This window comes from Phragmites australis, chromosome 6 (assembly GCF_958298935.1).
Source record: "Phragmites australis chromosome 6, lpPhrAust1.1, whole genome shotgun sequence".
Classification (NCBI taxonomy): domain Eukaryota; kingdom Viridiplantae; phylum Streptophyta; class Magnoliopsida; order Poales; family Poaceae; genus Phragmites; species Phragmites australis.
In genome coordinates, this window is record NC_084926.1 from 12,008,315 (window position 1) to 12,026,409 (window position 18,095).

At 40.9% G+C, this 18,095-nt stretch overlaps 1 protein-coding gene across 2 annotated transcripts; it reads left to right on the top strand.

Moving 5' to 3' along the window:
- The first annotated feature begins 4,118 nt into the window (after window positions 1-4,118).
- On the top strand, window positions 4,119-16,642 carry LOC133921708 (wall-associated receptor kinase 1-like). Of its 2 annotated transcripts, none has more exons than XM_062366695.1 (4): window positions 4,119-5,117; window positions 13,823-14,338; window positions 14,945-15,097; window positions 15,177-16,642. In XM_062366695.1, exons 1-4 carry the CDS (start codon window positions 4,184-4,186, stop codon window positions 16,418-16,420), a joined length of 2,847 nt encoding a protein of 948 aa, XP_062222679.1. In that variant the 5' UTR covers window positions 4,119-4,183; the 3' UTR covers window positions 16,421-16,642. The 2 variants fall into 2 exon arrangements, with proteins under 2 accessions (XP_062222679.1, XP_062222680.1); XM_062366696.1 differs by having other exon boundaries at window positions 14,147-14,338.
- Window positions 16,643-18,095: the final 1,453 nt, after the last annotated feature.

An 18,095-nucleotide genomic window follows, 5' to 3' on the forward strand; every position in this document is an offset into this window, starting at 1 on the left:
AACATAATTTATTGTATATTTTCACAGATAGTTCCTAACGTGAACTGTTTGTGAAAATATTTATTTTCGCAGGCGGTTTCTTATGTGAATCGTCTGTAGAAATAGAGTTATTTTTACATACGATTCACATAAGAAACCGTATGTGAAAACAAGTTTTCACAGGCGGTCCACAACCTCACTGGGCCCGAGCCGAATACTCAGACGGTTTGTTCTATAAATCGCTTGTAAAAATAAACAGTATGTGTAAAAAAATAGTTTTTTATAGTGTTACCTGGACCATATACGCCAGGTAGATTTCAGTCCCTTTTTCGTAATAATTTCTTCCGATCCGATCACCCCCAGCTGTAAGGATGTGATTTGTATAGTATAGACTAAAAGCAGTAATCGCTTTCGAGTACATTTCTTTCCATCTTGAAATGGTCTTTAAGTAATTTTGAATGGTACACTTCAGATGGCCATAACCACAGAAGTCGCTTCCGCTGCCCTCGATGTTGGGGAAACGAGCACAAAACCATAAAGGGACCGTGCATGGGAGGGGAGCCGGCTAAATCGATTAAAATAATCAGCACCGGCCTTTTTAATTTCTCGTAATTTAAGAATAAACGAATCAGATTTATTCGCTTTTCTTACCTCGAGGAGGTAAGAGGGAGTACTAAATCTATATTTTCATATGGCCACCGCCCAGCAGCAATCAACATCTAGCAACATAATTTATTGTATATTTTGACAGACGGTTTCTAATGTGAACTATTTTTAAAAATATTCATTTTCGCAGGCGGTTCCTTATATGAATCGCCTATAAAAATAGAGTTATTTTTACAGACGGTTCACATAAGAAATCGCCTGTGAAAATAAGTTTTCACAGGTGGTCCACAACCTCACTGGCCCGAGCCGAATACTCAGACGATTTGTCCTATAAACCGCTTGTAAAAATGAACATTATGTGTAAAAAAATAGTTTTTTATAGTGTTACCTGGACCATATACGCCAGGTGGATTTCAGTCCCTTTTTCGTAATAATTTCTTCCGATCCGATCACCCCCAGCTGTAAGCATGTGATCTGTATAGTATAGACTAAAAGCAGTAATCGCTTTCGAGTACATTTCTTTCCATCTTGAAATGGTCTTTAAGTAATTTTAAATGGTACACTTCAGATGGCCATAACCACAGAAGTCGCTTCCGCTGCCCTCGATGTTGGGGAAACGAGCACAAAACCATAAAGGGACCGTGGATGGGAGGGGAGCCAGCTAAATCGATTAAAATAATCAGCACCGGCCTTTTTAATTTCTCGTAATTTAAGAATAAACGAATCAGATTTATTCGCTTTTCTTACGTCCTCGAGGTAAGAGGGAGTACTAAATCTATATTTTCATATGGCCACCGCCTAGCAGCAATCAACATCTAGTAACATAATTTATTGTATATTTTTACAGACGGTTTCTAATGTGAACTATTTTTAAAAATATTCATTTTCGCAGGCGGTTCCTTATATGAATCGCCTATAAAAATAGAGTTATTTTTACAGACGGTTCACATAAGAAACCGCCTGTAAAAATAAGTTTTCACAGGTGGTCCATAACCTCACTGGCCCGAGCCGAATACTCAGACGATTTGTCCTATAAACCGCTTGTAAAAATGAATATTATGTGTAAAAAAATAGTTTTTTATAGTGTTACCTGGACCATATACGCCAGGTGGATTTCAGTCCCTTTTTCGTAATAATTTCTTCCGATCCGATCACCCCCAGCTGTAAGCATGTGATCTGTATAGTATAGACTAAAAGCAGTAATCGCTTTCGAGTACATTTCTTTCCATCTTGAAATGGTCTTTAAGTAATTTTGAATGGTACACTTCAGATGGCCATAACCACAGAAGTCGCTTCCGCTGCCCCCGACGTTGGGGAAACGAGCACAAAACCATAAAGGGACCGTGGATGGGAGGGGAGCCAGCTAAATCGATTAAAATAATCAGCACCGGCCTTTTTAATTTCTCATAATTTAAGAATAAACGAATCAGATTTATTGCTTTTCTTACCTCCTCGAGGTAAGAGGGACTACCTAAATCTATATTTTCATATGGCCACCGCTCAGCAACAATCAGCATCTAGCAACATAATTTATTGTATATTTTCACAGACGGTTCCTAATGTGAACTGTTTGTGAAAATATTCATTTTCGCAGGTGGTTTCTTATGTGAATCGCTTGTAGAAATGGAGTTATTTTTACAAACGATTCACATAAGAAACCGCCTATAAAAACAAGTTTTTACAGACAGTCCACAACCTCACTGGGTCTGAGCCCAATACTCAGACGGTTTGTCCTATAAACTGCTCGTAAAAATGAACAGTATGTGTAAAAAATTAGATTTTTTATAGTGTTACCTGGACCATATACGCCAGGTGGATTTCAGTCCCTTTTTCGTAATAATTTCTTCCGATCCGATCACCCCCAGCTGTAAGGATGTGATCTGTATAGTATAGACTAAAAGCAGTAATCGCTTTCGAGTACATTTCTTTCCATCTTGAAATGGTCTTTAAGTAATTTTGAATGGTACACTTCAGATGGTCATAACCACAGAAGTCGCTTCCGCTGCCCCGACGTTGGGGAAACGAGCACAAAACCATAAAGGGACCGTGGATGGGAGGGGAGCCGGCTAAATCGATTAAAATAATCAGCACCGGCCTTTTTAATTTCTCGTAATTTAAGAATAAACGAATCAGATTTATTCGCTTTTCTTACCTCCTCGAGGTAAGAGGGAGTACCTAAATCTATATTTTCATATGGCCACCGCCCAGCAGCAATCAGCATCTAGCAACACAATTTGACGGGTCGTTTTGGCCCCAACGACGACCATACATCATATGATGGGACGAGTACCCTGGAATTCCTAATTCACGTTGTCGTTCTCTATTAACACAACGCCCTACAGGAATTATTTTTGCCAAGCAACTGATCTTTCGGGTACGTATCATTTTTTAATGTTACACCATATTTAAAAGTGTCTACAAACGCAAAATAAAGGGTCACTAGATGACCTTTCTGTTTCAGACTTGTAGTGCAACTACATGTGCCACACACTAGTATGCCACTGGTTGACTTCGAGAACAGGGAGTTTTGCAGAATTTATGGAAGGTCGCTAGGCCTCCAAGACTTCGCACTGAGTCTGGACCCTCCAATATATAATTAGTATGTGGTTATGATGCACACATACCCTATGTGAGACGTGAATATAATGTAGATGGATTGTGTACGTCTTTAATAGTACCCTAAAAAAAAGACTTCGCACTGAGTCTACAATTACATGTGGCCATCATTGAGCAGCTGTCAGCGACACAATTTGGCGAGTCGTTTTGGCCCCGCCAACGACCGTAACATCTGATGTGACTAGTGCCCCTAGGATTCTTAATTCATGTCGTCCTTAGATTACTTAAGCACTGATCACTACCCTGGCGGTTTAATAAAGTTATCATTGTCGATTTTTTTATTACACTCGGCGAACGTACCCTCATGACTTTTGTGATTTGTGACTGTTTATGTGGAAATCAATTCATCCAATATAGTTAATTACGTGTCCGAGCAGCTTATGCCAGTTAAACTCATGACCTCATCCCTCATGTGAAGTTTTCTTGCCATCTCACCTCACAGTTTTAGTTGATGACTATGGTGTAATTTATTTTTTTGATTTTTTTAATAAATTTTTGGATGATTATTTGGATATTTATATGGCTTCAAGTTAAAAAAGTTGTTAACTATAAAGTTGTAGATCTCATCAAAAAATACAATTTTTATATAAAATTTGTCTCTATCCAACTCTGTATGTAAAAATTATGAACTTCTGAAGACCCATTTATATACTGTACGATAAAACAGACATAATTTTTTACATATGGTGTCCGATTTTAACTTTTGATCTCTATTTTATATCCTATTAGGGATGGGAGTGAAATGATCTATAAATTCTCTAATTTAACTTAATCAACTAACTAATCAATTTAACTAAACTAATTAGTTGATTAAGTTAACTAGAGTATATCATAGATACTCACGGTTGGTTCTACGACCATCCCTATATCCTATATATGCACCCCACAGTGGCAATACCTCACAACTCAAACCAAGCTGATGCAACACAATACGGTGGGCTTTCCCTAAAAACACACACAACACCACCACCACAGCATAGGGATGCGCTCCTCCATCAGTGTCGTGATAGTTAGCATGTTGCTTCTTCTGATGTTCTCGGCCACTATGCTGCGGGCATGGGCCGCTATCCATGGAGTCGCCGGAGGGGGTGGTGGGCTCTTGCATATCCCTTCCGCTGCCTCCCTGGCTCACTGCCCCTCCCAGTGCGGGAACTTCAACATCTCCTACCCCTTTGGGATAGGGCCCGACTGCTTCCGGCAGGGCTTTGAGCTCACCTGTGACACCACCACCCGTCCTCCCACTTTGTTCTTGGGAAACAGTACTACTCAGATCACTTACATCGGCGACTACATAACTGTTGCTTCTGCTATCGGATTCAACATCACCTTGATCCCAGGGGTGCACACCTACAACAGGACATGGGAGGCCCCTGTTAAGGGCGTCATGCTCGATGGAGACATCAACAATTTGTATGTTGTGGGCTGCGATGTTGACCTCTACTTGCTTAGCCATAATACCGCCGATCTCATTGGTGCTTGCACAAGTTCTTGCGCAGACTACAGACAGACCATGGAGAATACAAATGCGGAGGGCTGTCAAGGGAATAATGGCTGCTGCCTTATCTCGTTGCAACGAGACCTACAAGCCGTCTGGCTCAAACTTGTTCGCCATGACGGGGCAGTAGCAGAACCAGATGAAGTGCTCCCTAATGTCAAGGTTATCATATCACAGGATTATGATTTCCATACAAATGATCTTTACTCGAGTTGGGTAAATTCAAGTAATCTGCAAGGTGTGTGGCTTCGGACTCCCATCATGATGGACCAACCGAGCTGTGAAAGTGCCCAAATGAATAAGGACAATTATGCTTGCAGTGATGAAAGCATTTGCATAAACCTATGGTCCGGGCAAGGCTACTGTTGCTCATGCGACAGCCGCATGAATGGCAATCCTTACATTCAGGACGGATGCATAGGTATGTACCCCAATCCAAAGTGCTGAAGCGTGCATAATTTTTTTAATAATATTGTTTTATTAGAAAATTGCAAAATATTATCCAAAAGCACAAAATTACAAAAATAAATAAATGTCGGCAAGCAGAGTGCCGACTAGAGTCTTGTTGTCACTCCACGTGCCGACAACCTATGTGATTACGGGCCTAGGGGCATGTCGGCATGCAAATGAGGTCAAAAGGACCTGTCGCCACTTCATGTGCCGACAAGCCCCCAGGTACCTGCGGACATGGACCGATATGGCTGTTGGCAACCCTCGTGCCGACATGTTTGGTTTTTTTGGTTTTTTTGTATTTTTTCTTTGGGAAGGAAAAAGTAATTAATTAGATGTTAAATAGCATAGGAATACACTTATAATATTGAAATATTAAATTGTGCGAAGCACCCTGCGGGCTACACAATGACTCTAACAACGACAATGGTATGTTCGATACAATTGTCATACCATCATAGGCATGTACTGATGATGAACCTAACATATCTTAGGAAATTTAAAGAAGCCACATACATACTGTAACAACGACATTGGTTTGTACGGTATAATTGTGATTCTAACATAGACATATACTAATTCTAAACTTAACATGCTTTAGGGAATTGAAACTAGTTAATTACTACGGACACTCTACTGAGTGTAGCGGGAGTACTTTCCCTTTATCGTCGCCTTAGGTCCAGTTTCACGAGCGCAACGTGCCCTCTCGCGCTTCCGCTCTCTATCTGCCTCACGCGCCTCCGCTTTCAGGCGGTTCTCCTCCTCTCTCCTTGTGAGGAACCGTCCAAATAGTATTATAATTAATCATTAAGTTGATCATTTGCTTAATCACAACTTCAACAATTAATCAAAATACCGCCCCGGTAGTCCCGACACGTGTTTTGTGTCCAAGATCGGAACACATGCCTTTCCAACATAAAACATCACAATAAAGCTTAAGAAAGAGCGAGTAATTAACATTATATTACAAGTTCTTAAGCATTTACCAAGTTATTACAACTTATAGAAAAAGAGAGATAAGAGGAGACTAAAACCTGCTCAACTCCTAACCAATAAAAGAAACTACACAACAAAAACAAAAGCTAAAGACAGCAAAAGATGGGTGAAGCTATATGCCCTTAGACTTCACCCCAAAAGTGTGACCTCCGAGTAGTTGCCTACTCATACCCGCCACCACCCTTAGCGGTCATGAAGTAGCCAAAGACCAACTCCTCCTCACCAGTAGCACCTAAAAAAATAGCGTGAGTATGAAGGTACTCACAAGACTTAATCCATAGTGGGCACTTATAAATAGCCCGTCTCCAATGATTATGCATTTGGATATTAACAAGACAAGGCCATATGGTTAAGTAAATTTGTATACGAAAGCAACATTTGACATAAACATGTGCGGGCATCTATACATGACTAGCATAACTCTCTAACCCATAAACCTCAACTGAACATATATGTAAAAAGAACCGTAGTAGTAATATCTGTAAAAGAACCATCTCAGCCCATCTCGACTATACCAAACACATACGTAACTCTATGACTGCTGCAAATGGACAAAAGCATGCTCATGACCGAGAGCACGACATTTCAAAATGTTTTTACATTCTGCAGGGGTACTCTTTTATCTACACAACTTGAGAACCATACGGCTTACATGGCCACACAGGTCCATACAAGAGGGTACTCATGTCCCCAACCATTTAAACATGCGCCGATAGGTGCGGGGGCCATCAACTACTGCTGGAGCAAACTGGATACCCCAACTGGCCTCATGCTCGACACCATCGACCCACACACCAAAAAGCCACAACTACAAAGGTAATCGACTTGTCGTTCCCATATGCGACATGTAGTAAGCACGAAAAGTGCTAAAGCCAACTGGAATAACGATCGATGCTTAAACGATGCAAGCGGTCTACGGTGTCCGGGTTCCTCTCCCAACCTACCCAGGGGAACTCCACATCCGGGCAGGACAAATACCCCTAACACCTCATACATCTCGTCTCATCCTCACCACTCATCTAACCAATACCATCAACCCATCATTATGATCATTGTGCAAGTAATTAAAGCCTATGCTCGCAAATGATGAAACATTTCACCGCTCGACTTCTACCGAGGACCTAAGCACTTGCTAAGCATTACGAATAACATTTTAAGTTAGACAACACCATATTAAACTCAGGCTACAAAGATACGGATCAACAATTATTCAAGACAGGAGAATTAGTACATCAACATAGGTTCTACCCATCATAAACCCGACATCGACTCGAACTCATGCATAACATATATAAAGCGTAATTTATCACATATGACGCATATGATCCAAATTAATGAGAGAAGTATGCTTAGATGCTTGCCTTACTGCTCAGGTGACCGCCTGATGCTACCCACGCAACACTCGCAGAATTTCGAGAGATTGACATCACCTTCACCCACGGCCGGGTCACACGCCAGTTCTTCATTCACTAAATAAGAACGCGTGCAATGATAAGCATGAATGAAGTGCAACAAAATATGCCACAATATGCATATGATGAAATACCATAAACTATACTATATAATGCAAGAAAACATCTTTCCTAGATGGCATTAATCATAACATAAATTGTCCAAGTGGTTTCATAATTTTAGGACATGGTATTAATTAACTGTGATCTAATCAAGCTGAAACACAATTAATTAACTAATTAATTATAAAAGTATTTTCTTGAGTTCCAACATTTTTAACATGTATTTCATACTCATACGAAGCTAATGCAACTAGTTTCATGATTTTTGGAGTTCGTATGAACTAATTATGAAATTTACAAGCTGTCAGCAAAAAAGAAAAAAGCCTGGTAAACAGTAACTCCGTAGTCTCTGGATTTTTCTTCGGACTACGGAGTCTCCAAAAAATTCTTCAGAGTCTCCGCACTTATCTGGACTATCCAAAAAATTCCCCTGACATTGCTGGCTGTGGAGTCTCCGGAAACTTCTTCGGACTCTCCAGATTCCTGCAGAAAGCAGTTGTTCGTGGGGAAAAATTGCCGATTTGATTTGCGAACCTCTCCAAACCAAAGGAGAACATATTTGAGAGAGTTTATAGAGTCTAAAACTCACTCATCGACCTAGCAACTCGATTCCCTAGCTCAAATTGATCCAAATCCCTAAATTGCTCCGAAGCTCAAGAACTCCGCAACCCTAACTCAAAATTCGAAATCCAACAATCCAAACTGCGGATTCTTGCCATGGATGCCTAGGGGACTTACCCAAGGGTCCTTGTCGAGGTTGGTGTTCATCGGATGATGAAGAAAACAGAGGAAATTGCTCGGGGAAGAGGAAGAACACTGATGCTCCTCGTTCTTCAACCAAGAACACCAAAAGACACAAAATCGGCTCGAATCCTTCGGAAAAATGAAAATGAATTGGATGGATGGGAAGCTCAAGAGTTAGAGTTCGCATGGATACCACATAGGTACCTCGATTCGGCTTCTAGAGCGAGAAATCCGAAGGAGAAGAGAGCTAGAGAGAGGAGGAGGGGGCTGCTCGTGTGGGAGGAGAGGGAGCACGGGGAGTAAGAGAGAGAGGGGGTGGGTGGGGCAGCTGCTGCCCATGAGGGAGAGAGAGGGGTGGTTGGCCCACTCCGGTGGAGCCCATGGGTTAGAGAAACAAGACATTTCCAACGCGATTTCTATTCTTTTCTCTCCCGAATTACCTTCTCTCATCTGATTGACTCAAACAAATTGCTCTAGTGTCACAAAACAAAATTACGCAAAATTGAACATAATACTAATGACGCATGATTAGGCTTAATTACATGATTATGGAATCAGGACATGATACTCCTCTTCTGCTCTTCCTCCTGTAAGCATTTGCAGGTAGTCTCTCTCCTCTTGTCAGCTTCCATTTCATGGAATCGTCTCCATGCCATCTGGTGCTACGTGTGCAGGAGAAACACATATGTTTGACTATGCTCAGTATCGATCCATTGTATGAAGTCACATAGTGGTGGCGGAGACTAGCAAAGAAAGGAGAATTTGTAAGTGGGAAATGACATATAGTTGTGATTTAGTTTTGCAATATGTGAGTACCTGGCTGCAATTGCCACCACGGATGCTGCCCTCCGATGGGTCGTACTCGTAGTTGGAGCACATGAAGAACTTCCTACCGTAGGTGTCAGAGAAGTCGTTGGACTTCCTAACCCTACAAAGGTCTCCATACCAACACATTGGAACTTCAACCCCAGTAGGGGTAGCAACGGGCATTGACTTCTTTGGACGAGAATCAGAGGCCATTTTGGAATAAGTAGAAGGTTCTAGTTTGTTTGGACAAGGTGCCTCCTAGGCTGCTATTTATACAAGAAATCAATGATGGTTCATGGAATGAGTCCACGGAGATTTCTCTGGAAAGGCTAAGTCTGAAAAGTCTACATCTGAAAATCCTACTTCTGAAAAGTCTACGTCTGAAAAGGCTACTTCTAAAAAGCCTACATCTAAAAAGTCTACTTCTAAAAAGCCTACGTCTGAAAAGGCTATGTCTGAAAAAGTTACGTCTGAAAAGCCTGCTTCTGAAAAGTTTAGATCTAAAAAGGCTACTTCTGCAAAGCCTACGTCTGAAAAGGCTACCTCTGAAAATGCTACACCTGAAAAACCTATAACCGAAAAGGATAGCTATGTCTAAAAAGGCTATGTCTTAAATAATTGGAAATAGGGTTAAATGTTATGATAAGCATTGTACATAGGGCTTAACAATAGTGTTAACTTAATTCATTCGTGGTAGTGCATCTATAAAAGGGTTTGCATACTTTGAACCAAAGGCACAACGAAACAATGGCTGCTAGAGGTGGAGGGAGAAGCAGAGGGTCTACTGGTGTGGGGAGGGCACTGGTGATCTGGCCGGGTTCCTTTGGTCCGAGTGCATACAACGAGCCACTCGAGAACTTCCCTTTGCATGGGAAGAGTGATTTTTGGCCACCCCATCATCTTAGGATGTACGACCACCCAAAAGAGGAGTGGCCGAAGTGCTCCCATGGATACCAACAACTCGAAGACGTGCTGACGGTTACCAACAGCTACAACCCTGTGCATCTAGCTCTTCCCACTCTTCTCTTCCATGTAAGACGTTATCTTTTCTGTGTACACCCTTCGCGGGTTCGCCATGTGTAGCGAAGCCTTACTGTAACGCTCTTGGAGATACTGCTGCGTTCCACGAATAACTCCCTCCACAATTGCCACCAATGGCAGTGACCTATTCCCCTTCATTACCCAATTGTATACCTCCACAAGGTTAGTTGTCATAATGTCTATTACCAACAGTACCTCTCTTAACCCACTAAAGGAACTACATCCAACTCTCCATAGACTCACATTCAATGGAAGAAAAAGTCAAAGGCACAACCTGGTTCTCACTATCTACCCCGATAGCTGTGAGTATCTACCCCCTGTACTTTCTTGTGAGGAATGTCCCATCCACACACATCACTGGCCGGCAATGTCAGAATGCCTCGATCATACAACCGAATGACCAGAACACCCACTGAAGAACTCAATCTCCATCCTAATTGACAAAGTCATGAGTAGCAATGGATGTGCCCAGGTTTCTCCCCGGAATAATCTCTAGCAGTGAAGGTAGGCTATGGTATGAATGAGTCCTTATATGTGCCAAACCTCTTCTCTAACACCTTCTGTTTCTCTCTCCAAGCCATGTCATATGAAATGTCATACCTAAATCTGCTGTTAATAGCATGCATAATTTCAAATGGGGACATACTAGTTTTCTTCACAATGTCTGGGCACATCTTCTTTGCCACAAAATCAACGGTCATGTTCTTATGTGCGCGAAGAAGTCGGCTCAAATTGCAGGTATATGACTCAACAATGGATGTAACCCATACAGTCTCACACCTCAGCAAGAAGCCATGGACTCGCCACATGCAACCTTCAGCTAAACACTTCACGTCGTATGTCCGAGGATTGGAAATAAACACCTTGAACTCACTCTTCTATGAGAAACACCATATCTTTACTTCATGCTACAGATAGACCTTGTCATGAAACATCTGTCCTTTGCTCACCACAACAGAATCATACTCCCATGCGGACACATGTCCATCATTGGCTGTCAAATTCTCCAATGCAAAATTCGTCCATTCCTCCATAATACCACTTTCCATGCCTCATTTCATTCCTACAGCCGAGTCCACAAATGTGCGGAACTCATCGTCATCTGCTTCCATCTAGTCAACAAGTGCCTTGTCCTGCTCCCCTTGATTAGCAACCATCATGGCCTCAGGATCTTCGCTGTTGTTACTCTCTTCTATTGCCGTCTTTGCCTCAGCCAATGCACTAGTCCTTACGGGAACCTGCGGAACCACAATCTCCTCCTCATCGACAACATTTTCACCAACAGCTTCTACGGTGCTATGGCTCGCTTTTGTCGAACCAACATCGCTCGCTTCTACAAGGATGCAATGGGAAAAACCCTGTCTCAACCGAAGTGTCACAAATTGCTGCCATTGCTTGGAACTTTTTAGCTCCCAAAGCTCCCACTGCTATACAGTTTCACGATGCCTAGGAATTAGAACCTTCACCATCAACCATTGATGCGCCGGACTAATTTGCAGCAAATTATATAGCCATCCAAATACTTTGGCCTGCCTCATCTCTCCTGAACTATTCAACCATGTGTCCACATACTAGAAATTACTCAAATCTACCATACTGACACAATGCATGACATATCCAACCCCGTAAGAAACCCTGAACCCCACTACAGCCGACATTCCTAATTCAACATACAATACCAATATTTCGTCAGCTAAAATAACTCTAATTACCTTACAAATTATTCTAATATCACTATAAAACGCTAAAAAATCTTTTGTCAGCAACTTAATATTCCAACCGACAAATCCAATTTTAAATATACCGCGGATTTCTATATATTCTGTAAATTTTAAACTTATAATTTGTCATATACATCTAATTACTACTATGAACATTCTTCTCTAATTTTCCAAAATCCTCTAAATACTGTAATCCTATATTTCTACTAAATTGAATTCAAGTATTGTACTCTAACCGTTCTAAATATCCAATTCCAAATATCTCGTAACAATCAAAGTCTAAATTTATTGTTACCGAGTAATTTTTTACCTAATTTTTCGAACTTTTCTGAATTTCCTTTCCGAACTAATTTTCTACCTACATTCTACAATATTTTTCCTAAATATTCTAATATGTCATATCAATCTTATTTCTACTCTAAACATTATACTCTAATTTCCAATATTAGTACATATTCAAATGCAACTATTCTACTATACATATTCTACATTTCTTCTAGATTTCTAATCCTAAATTTTCTAAACTATTCCTAATTTCTAAATTTTCTAAGTCCCCATGTCTCTATTCCTAAACTTCTAAATTTTCTAAACTATTCCTAAGTCCCTATGTCTCTATTCCTAAATTTTCTACATTTCTCTAATCCTAAATTTTCTACAACTACGGACTATCTACATTTTCTAATCTAAGTCTATGTCTCTATTATTCCTTTTTTTTTTTTTACCTAATCTACTTTCTATCTTTTTTTCCACCTAAATTTTCTAAACCATTTCTAATTTCTAAATAAAAAAACCTTACTTGCTGCACCGCCGCCTGCTCTGCCGCGCGCCGCCTCGTCGCCCTTCACCAAAGCCGCTGCCTCGCCTCACTACGTGAAAAACAGACAAAGGAGATATGAAATTAGTGACGGGTCGTAACATGACCCGTTACTTATGATAAAAATAATAGGTCATAGTTATGACCAATCACCTATGACAACTTATCAGTGACAGGTCATCCTAGGCCAGTCATATGTGACAGGGTCACGGTTATGACCTGTCACTTATGACGACTTATCAGTAACGGATCATCCTTGCTAGTCATTAGTGACGGGTCAAGTTGTGATCCGTCACTAATGGCAAACTCATCAGTGACGGGTCGTCCTAGGTCAGTCATTAGTGATGGGTCAAATTTTAACATATCACTAATGACGGTATTTTTCCTTTTCTTTTTCTCATGCAACATCAATGAGTTCATTAGTGACGGAACAATGTTACAACCTGTCACCAATGACTTATGACATGAATTATTTTTTATTTTTATTTTACTTTTTTCTTTTTTTTTCTCACCTCAGTAACACTAGAATAGGAATCATTGTAAATTTTTTATGTGGTTTGATGTAAGGCCTCTGCGCTGCCCCAAAATCCGATGTGGAGCTGGCCTCACACTGGGTCCACCACCTGTCGGCACTCTGATTGCCAACAAGAACCCGAGCCCACAACCGCATAGGATGTTAGCACATGGAATGCCAACAGGACCCTAGTCGGCACTCCGCGTGCAAGTATCTATTTATGCAATTTTGTGATTTTGAATAATATTTTTGTAATTTTTTAATAAAATAATATTATTTTAAAAAAATCAGACATGCACGCACCACCTCTCTGTTAGAGCACAATATATCCCTTTTTTGCATTGTCAACTCATATTAGTTTTTTTAAGGGAACGCCATTTCATACTATGTTTTGAAAACACGCACCAATTACCAAATTTGTTAGCTATGTGGATCGTTAGATCCTTTGCTGGTCAAAGAAATCATGTTGGTTTTTTCCGTTGACATAGTCCTAATCACCCTTTCTATATACCATGCATGAGGCAGTTTACAATCCAAATCCCAAAGAAAACTGTACAAGATCATGTGGAAATACGGCAATTCCATTCCCTTTCGGGATTGAGGATGAGTGTTTCTCAAACAAGAACTTTCAGCTGAAATGCATGCCAAACAATGTCACTGTTCTCGACCGTGGGTACGCACGATATCGTGTTACCAACGTGTCACTTGATGATGGGTCTATGCATGCTAGCACCATGTTGAATGATACAAGCTCCGACGAAGACGTGGCAGTAGTAGTGTTTGAGCCTCATTATAATAGTTTTACAATAAGTGATCTCTCTGAGGATCCTTTTGTTTTCTCCCAAGAAGATGGCATTATAATAAGATGGGTCATTGCCAACTTAACCTGTCAAAGAGCTAAATTGATGGAGGCTACATACGCGTGCCTCAGTGAGCACAGTGACTGCCACGACGTCACAAATTGGAAAACAAATCTAGGATATCGCTGTAAGTGTTCCAAGGGCTTCCAAGGAAACCCATACCTCCATAATAACTGCACAGGTTAGTTCTCTATCTTAAAAATTCCCGGCACTAATGTTCCTTTGTATTCAAATATTTGCTTATAGATAATGCAACACCCACAAAGATGTTTGTTAAGAGTATCTTCGAATCACAAATCACACTAATCAGCAGTTCAGCATGATTGCACTTCACGTCCCTTTTTAGAAACTAAAAACTAAATGTATGCACTTAGCATATATTTAAAAATATAGTCAACTACTAGCTATAATATTTGAACATGTCATCTATAGATAGCATCGTCATAGATAACTTCTCCAATGAACTAGCTACAGCATTCTCTCCAAATTTAATATGAGTTCACATATAATAGGGTATTAAAAGTCTGCATGTGTCTTGAAATGTGCTACATACTGACTACTGATTAATAGCTAGTTTTTTCTCCTCTCTTCTTCCATCCTCCACATAGGCAAAATGCTAAGATGGATTCCTTATAGCACGCTGAATTTACCTTGTTAGAGATGCCCTCACTTGCACCACGCACAGTTCTAGCACATGATTCGACCTCACATTCGATTTTGAGAAATTAACAGTAAAAGTGTATCGGTTTGCATCACCAGTGTATGACCAACTGTTGTTTTGGTATAGACATCGATGAGTGCTCCCTCTCAAATTCATGCAATGGGATATGTACGAATTTTGATGGAGGCTTTAACTGCACAAACTGTTCACATGGAAAAGTGTATGATCAAGCAAAACGGAAATGTGTCATGTCAGCTAAGCAACACAATTTGATTCTAGGTAACTCATGTGCTTCTTTGAATTTATAACTGAAGATATAATTCACGAATTTTCATGTCCGCATTTAATATGGATGTAGGTATTGCGATCGGAGTTTCTTGTGGCCTTGGCACCATTATTCTTGCACTAGCTAGTATGGTAATCACCCGTAAGTGGAAGACAGGTATCCAGAGGAGAATACGAAGAACACACTTCAAGAAAAATCAAGGCTTACTCTTGGAACAACTAATCTCAGATGAAACTGCCGCAAACAAAACAAAGATATTCTCCTTGGAGGAATTAGAGGCGGCATCAAACAACTTCGATACTACTCGTGTTGTTGGTCATGGAGGACATGGAACAGTTTATAAAGGTATCCTATCTGACCAGCGTGTGGTGGCCATAAAGAAGTCCAAAATCGTGGAGCAAATTGAAATAGATCAGTTTATCAATGAGGTTGTTATTTTGTCACAAATCATCCATCGCAATGTTGTGAAACTTTTTGGTTGTTGCCTAGAAGATGAGGTGCCCTTGCTAGTCTATGAGTTCATATCAAATGGAACTCTATATGACCTTCTTCACACAGATATTACAATAAAATGCTTGCTATCATGGGATGATCGCATTAGGATTGCAATGGAAGCAGCAGGGGCACTTGCTTATCTACACTCAGCAGCTTCTATACCAATTTACCACAGAGACGTGAAGTCTTCCAACATACTTTTGGATGGCAATTTCACCGCAAAGGTTTCTGATTTTGGTGCTTCAAGATCCCTTTCACTCAATGAGACTCATGTGGTGACAATTGTCCAAGGAACATTTGGTTACTTGGATCCAGAGTATTATCATACTGGCCAGCTAACTGAAAAGAGTGATGTATATAGTTTGGGAGTAATACTTGTGGAACTTTTAACAAGAAAGAAACCCATTTTTCTCAATGATTTAGGTGCAAAACAAAGCTTGTCTCATTACTTTGTTGAAGAACTTCAAGATGGAGCTCTTATGGGGATAATCGATTCACAAGTTGTGGAAGAGGCAGATCAACAAGAGATTCATGATATTGCCGCACTTATAGAAGAATGCTTGAGGGTCAAAGGAGGAGATAGACCAAGTATGAAAGAAGTAGAGATGAGGTTGCAAATGTTGAGGACTGAGAGGCTTAGGAAAACACAGCATTTACCTAGAAATGATGGACAGATTGAGCCTTTGTTATGGCCACAAGCCAGGAACCCACATGAGCAGATCAATCTTGCCAATGATGTAAATTTAACACCTCAAGGGATCTCTGAGTGCTACACTCTAGAACAAGAATTTGCATCCTCACTTAGTTTGCCGCCATGCTAACTATATATGTTCAATACAACCGAGGGCTTGCTAGCTTGCATCTGAGTTAACATATATTTTCATCAAGAATTATGCTATATGTAGTTCCTGTTAGATGAAAGAGCATGTCACAGGAGAATTATCTATGTATGGTAGAATATATCACTTCTATACTTTTATTATCTTTGATGTATGGTAGAATATGCTACTTGTATTACTTTTTTTATCACTTGCAGAATTATCTAGTTCAATATTTTTTCCATTAAAATGGTTTTAAAAAAAATCATCCGTATACAATCAGGAACCATCCCCCTTGCGTGGAATCCGGCCAAACATAAATCATAAAAAGTTTCGAGGCAGCGCACCAACTTTGGATCCTCGATCAAAAGTGAGATTCTTGTAACACCTGCCTATTAGTACCACATTGTCAGTTTTTCTTGAGTTAATATTGTTGCGGGGCGTTAAAATTTTGATGTTACTATGCACCGTCGAAATTACCACCTGATGATGTTCCTTTGGAGTTGCATGCAGTGAAAGGTTGTGATGCGAAGCATTTTATTGCCTTCCATATCTACAACTGATCACGATGCTCAAACCGGAATACTTCTTCCATATCTACAGCGATCACCACCATAATACCACCAGTCCCATAGGTTGTTTTACAAATATTTGTGTCATTGATGGAGAGACCATGGAAAAGGGCTACTGTCGATGGAATGGCTGCTACTTCTAGTTGTTGTGGGACGTACAAGCCTTCGGGCTCAAACTTGTTAGCAGTGATGGATGGAGTGCTCCCCAGTGTGTCAAGGTAAACTACCTTATCAATTGTTGATTATAAATTCCATACAAGTGATCTTTACTTAAGTTGGATAAATTTAATGGGTCTATCATAAGATGACTTAGATTTTCTCTAACTCACTTTTTTTAGCAATTGGATCTAGATCCAACCATCCATCTCTCTCTCTGTGCTCCCACTCTGACGGCGCCTCCCGCACCACCCAACTGCTACTCCACCTCCAGCGCCACTAGTTGTCGTCCCCGTTGTCGGCGCAGCCCACCGGTGACTTCCAACTCTGCCCTCGCTCCCTCATTTCATCTCTACTAGCTCCCTCTCCCCTTCTTTGACGCCGACCCTAGTTGTCGTGTGCCCCCGCTGCTCCGCAACGCCCTCAACCACGGCCTCCCCTAACCACTGAAAAGTGCAACGCCCCAGCTGACCACCTCCGTCCATCTGCATTCCTTCGCCACCCTTGCTGGCAGCGCCCCAGCGACCGACCTCCCCGGCGACCTGGTCATCCCTCTAAATCTGCCAAGCACCGGAGAACCCCCACCCAAATCCTAAGTCCCCAGCCCTAAATGGCCTTAAATCTTGACATTCTCAAATTTATTAGCTATCTTGTAAGGGCTGTCAGTTGATATTTCTATCATGGACCAACCAAGTTGTGAAAGTGCGTGAATGAAAAAAATGAGCTAGGCTTGAAATGATGAAAGCATTTCCACAAATCTACTGTCTGGCCAATTCGAAAGAGCAGATATTCTTTCGTACTGTGATCTTCTTAAGGGCTCATTAGCGACCACATGAGTTAGATCTATATGATGCTCATCGTTAGGTGTTACGCTACTAATCCTAGAATTCTCTTCTTGTGGCTGAACATCTGGAGGTACAACAACATGACGTGCAGGGAGATTAGCCTCT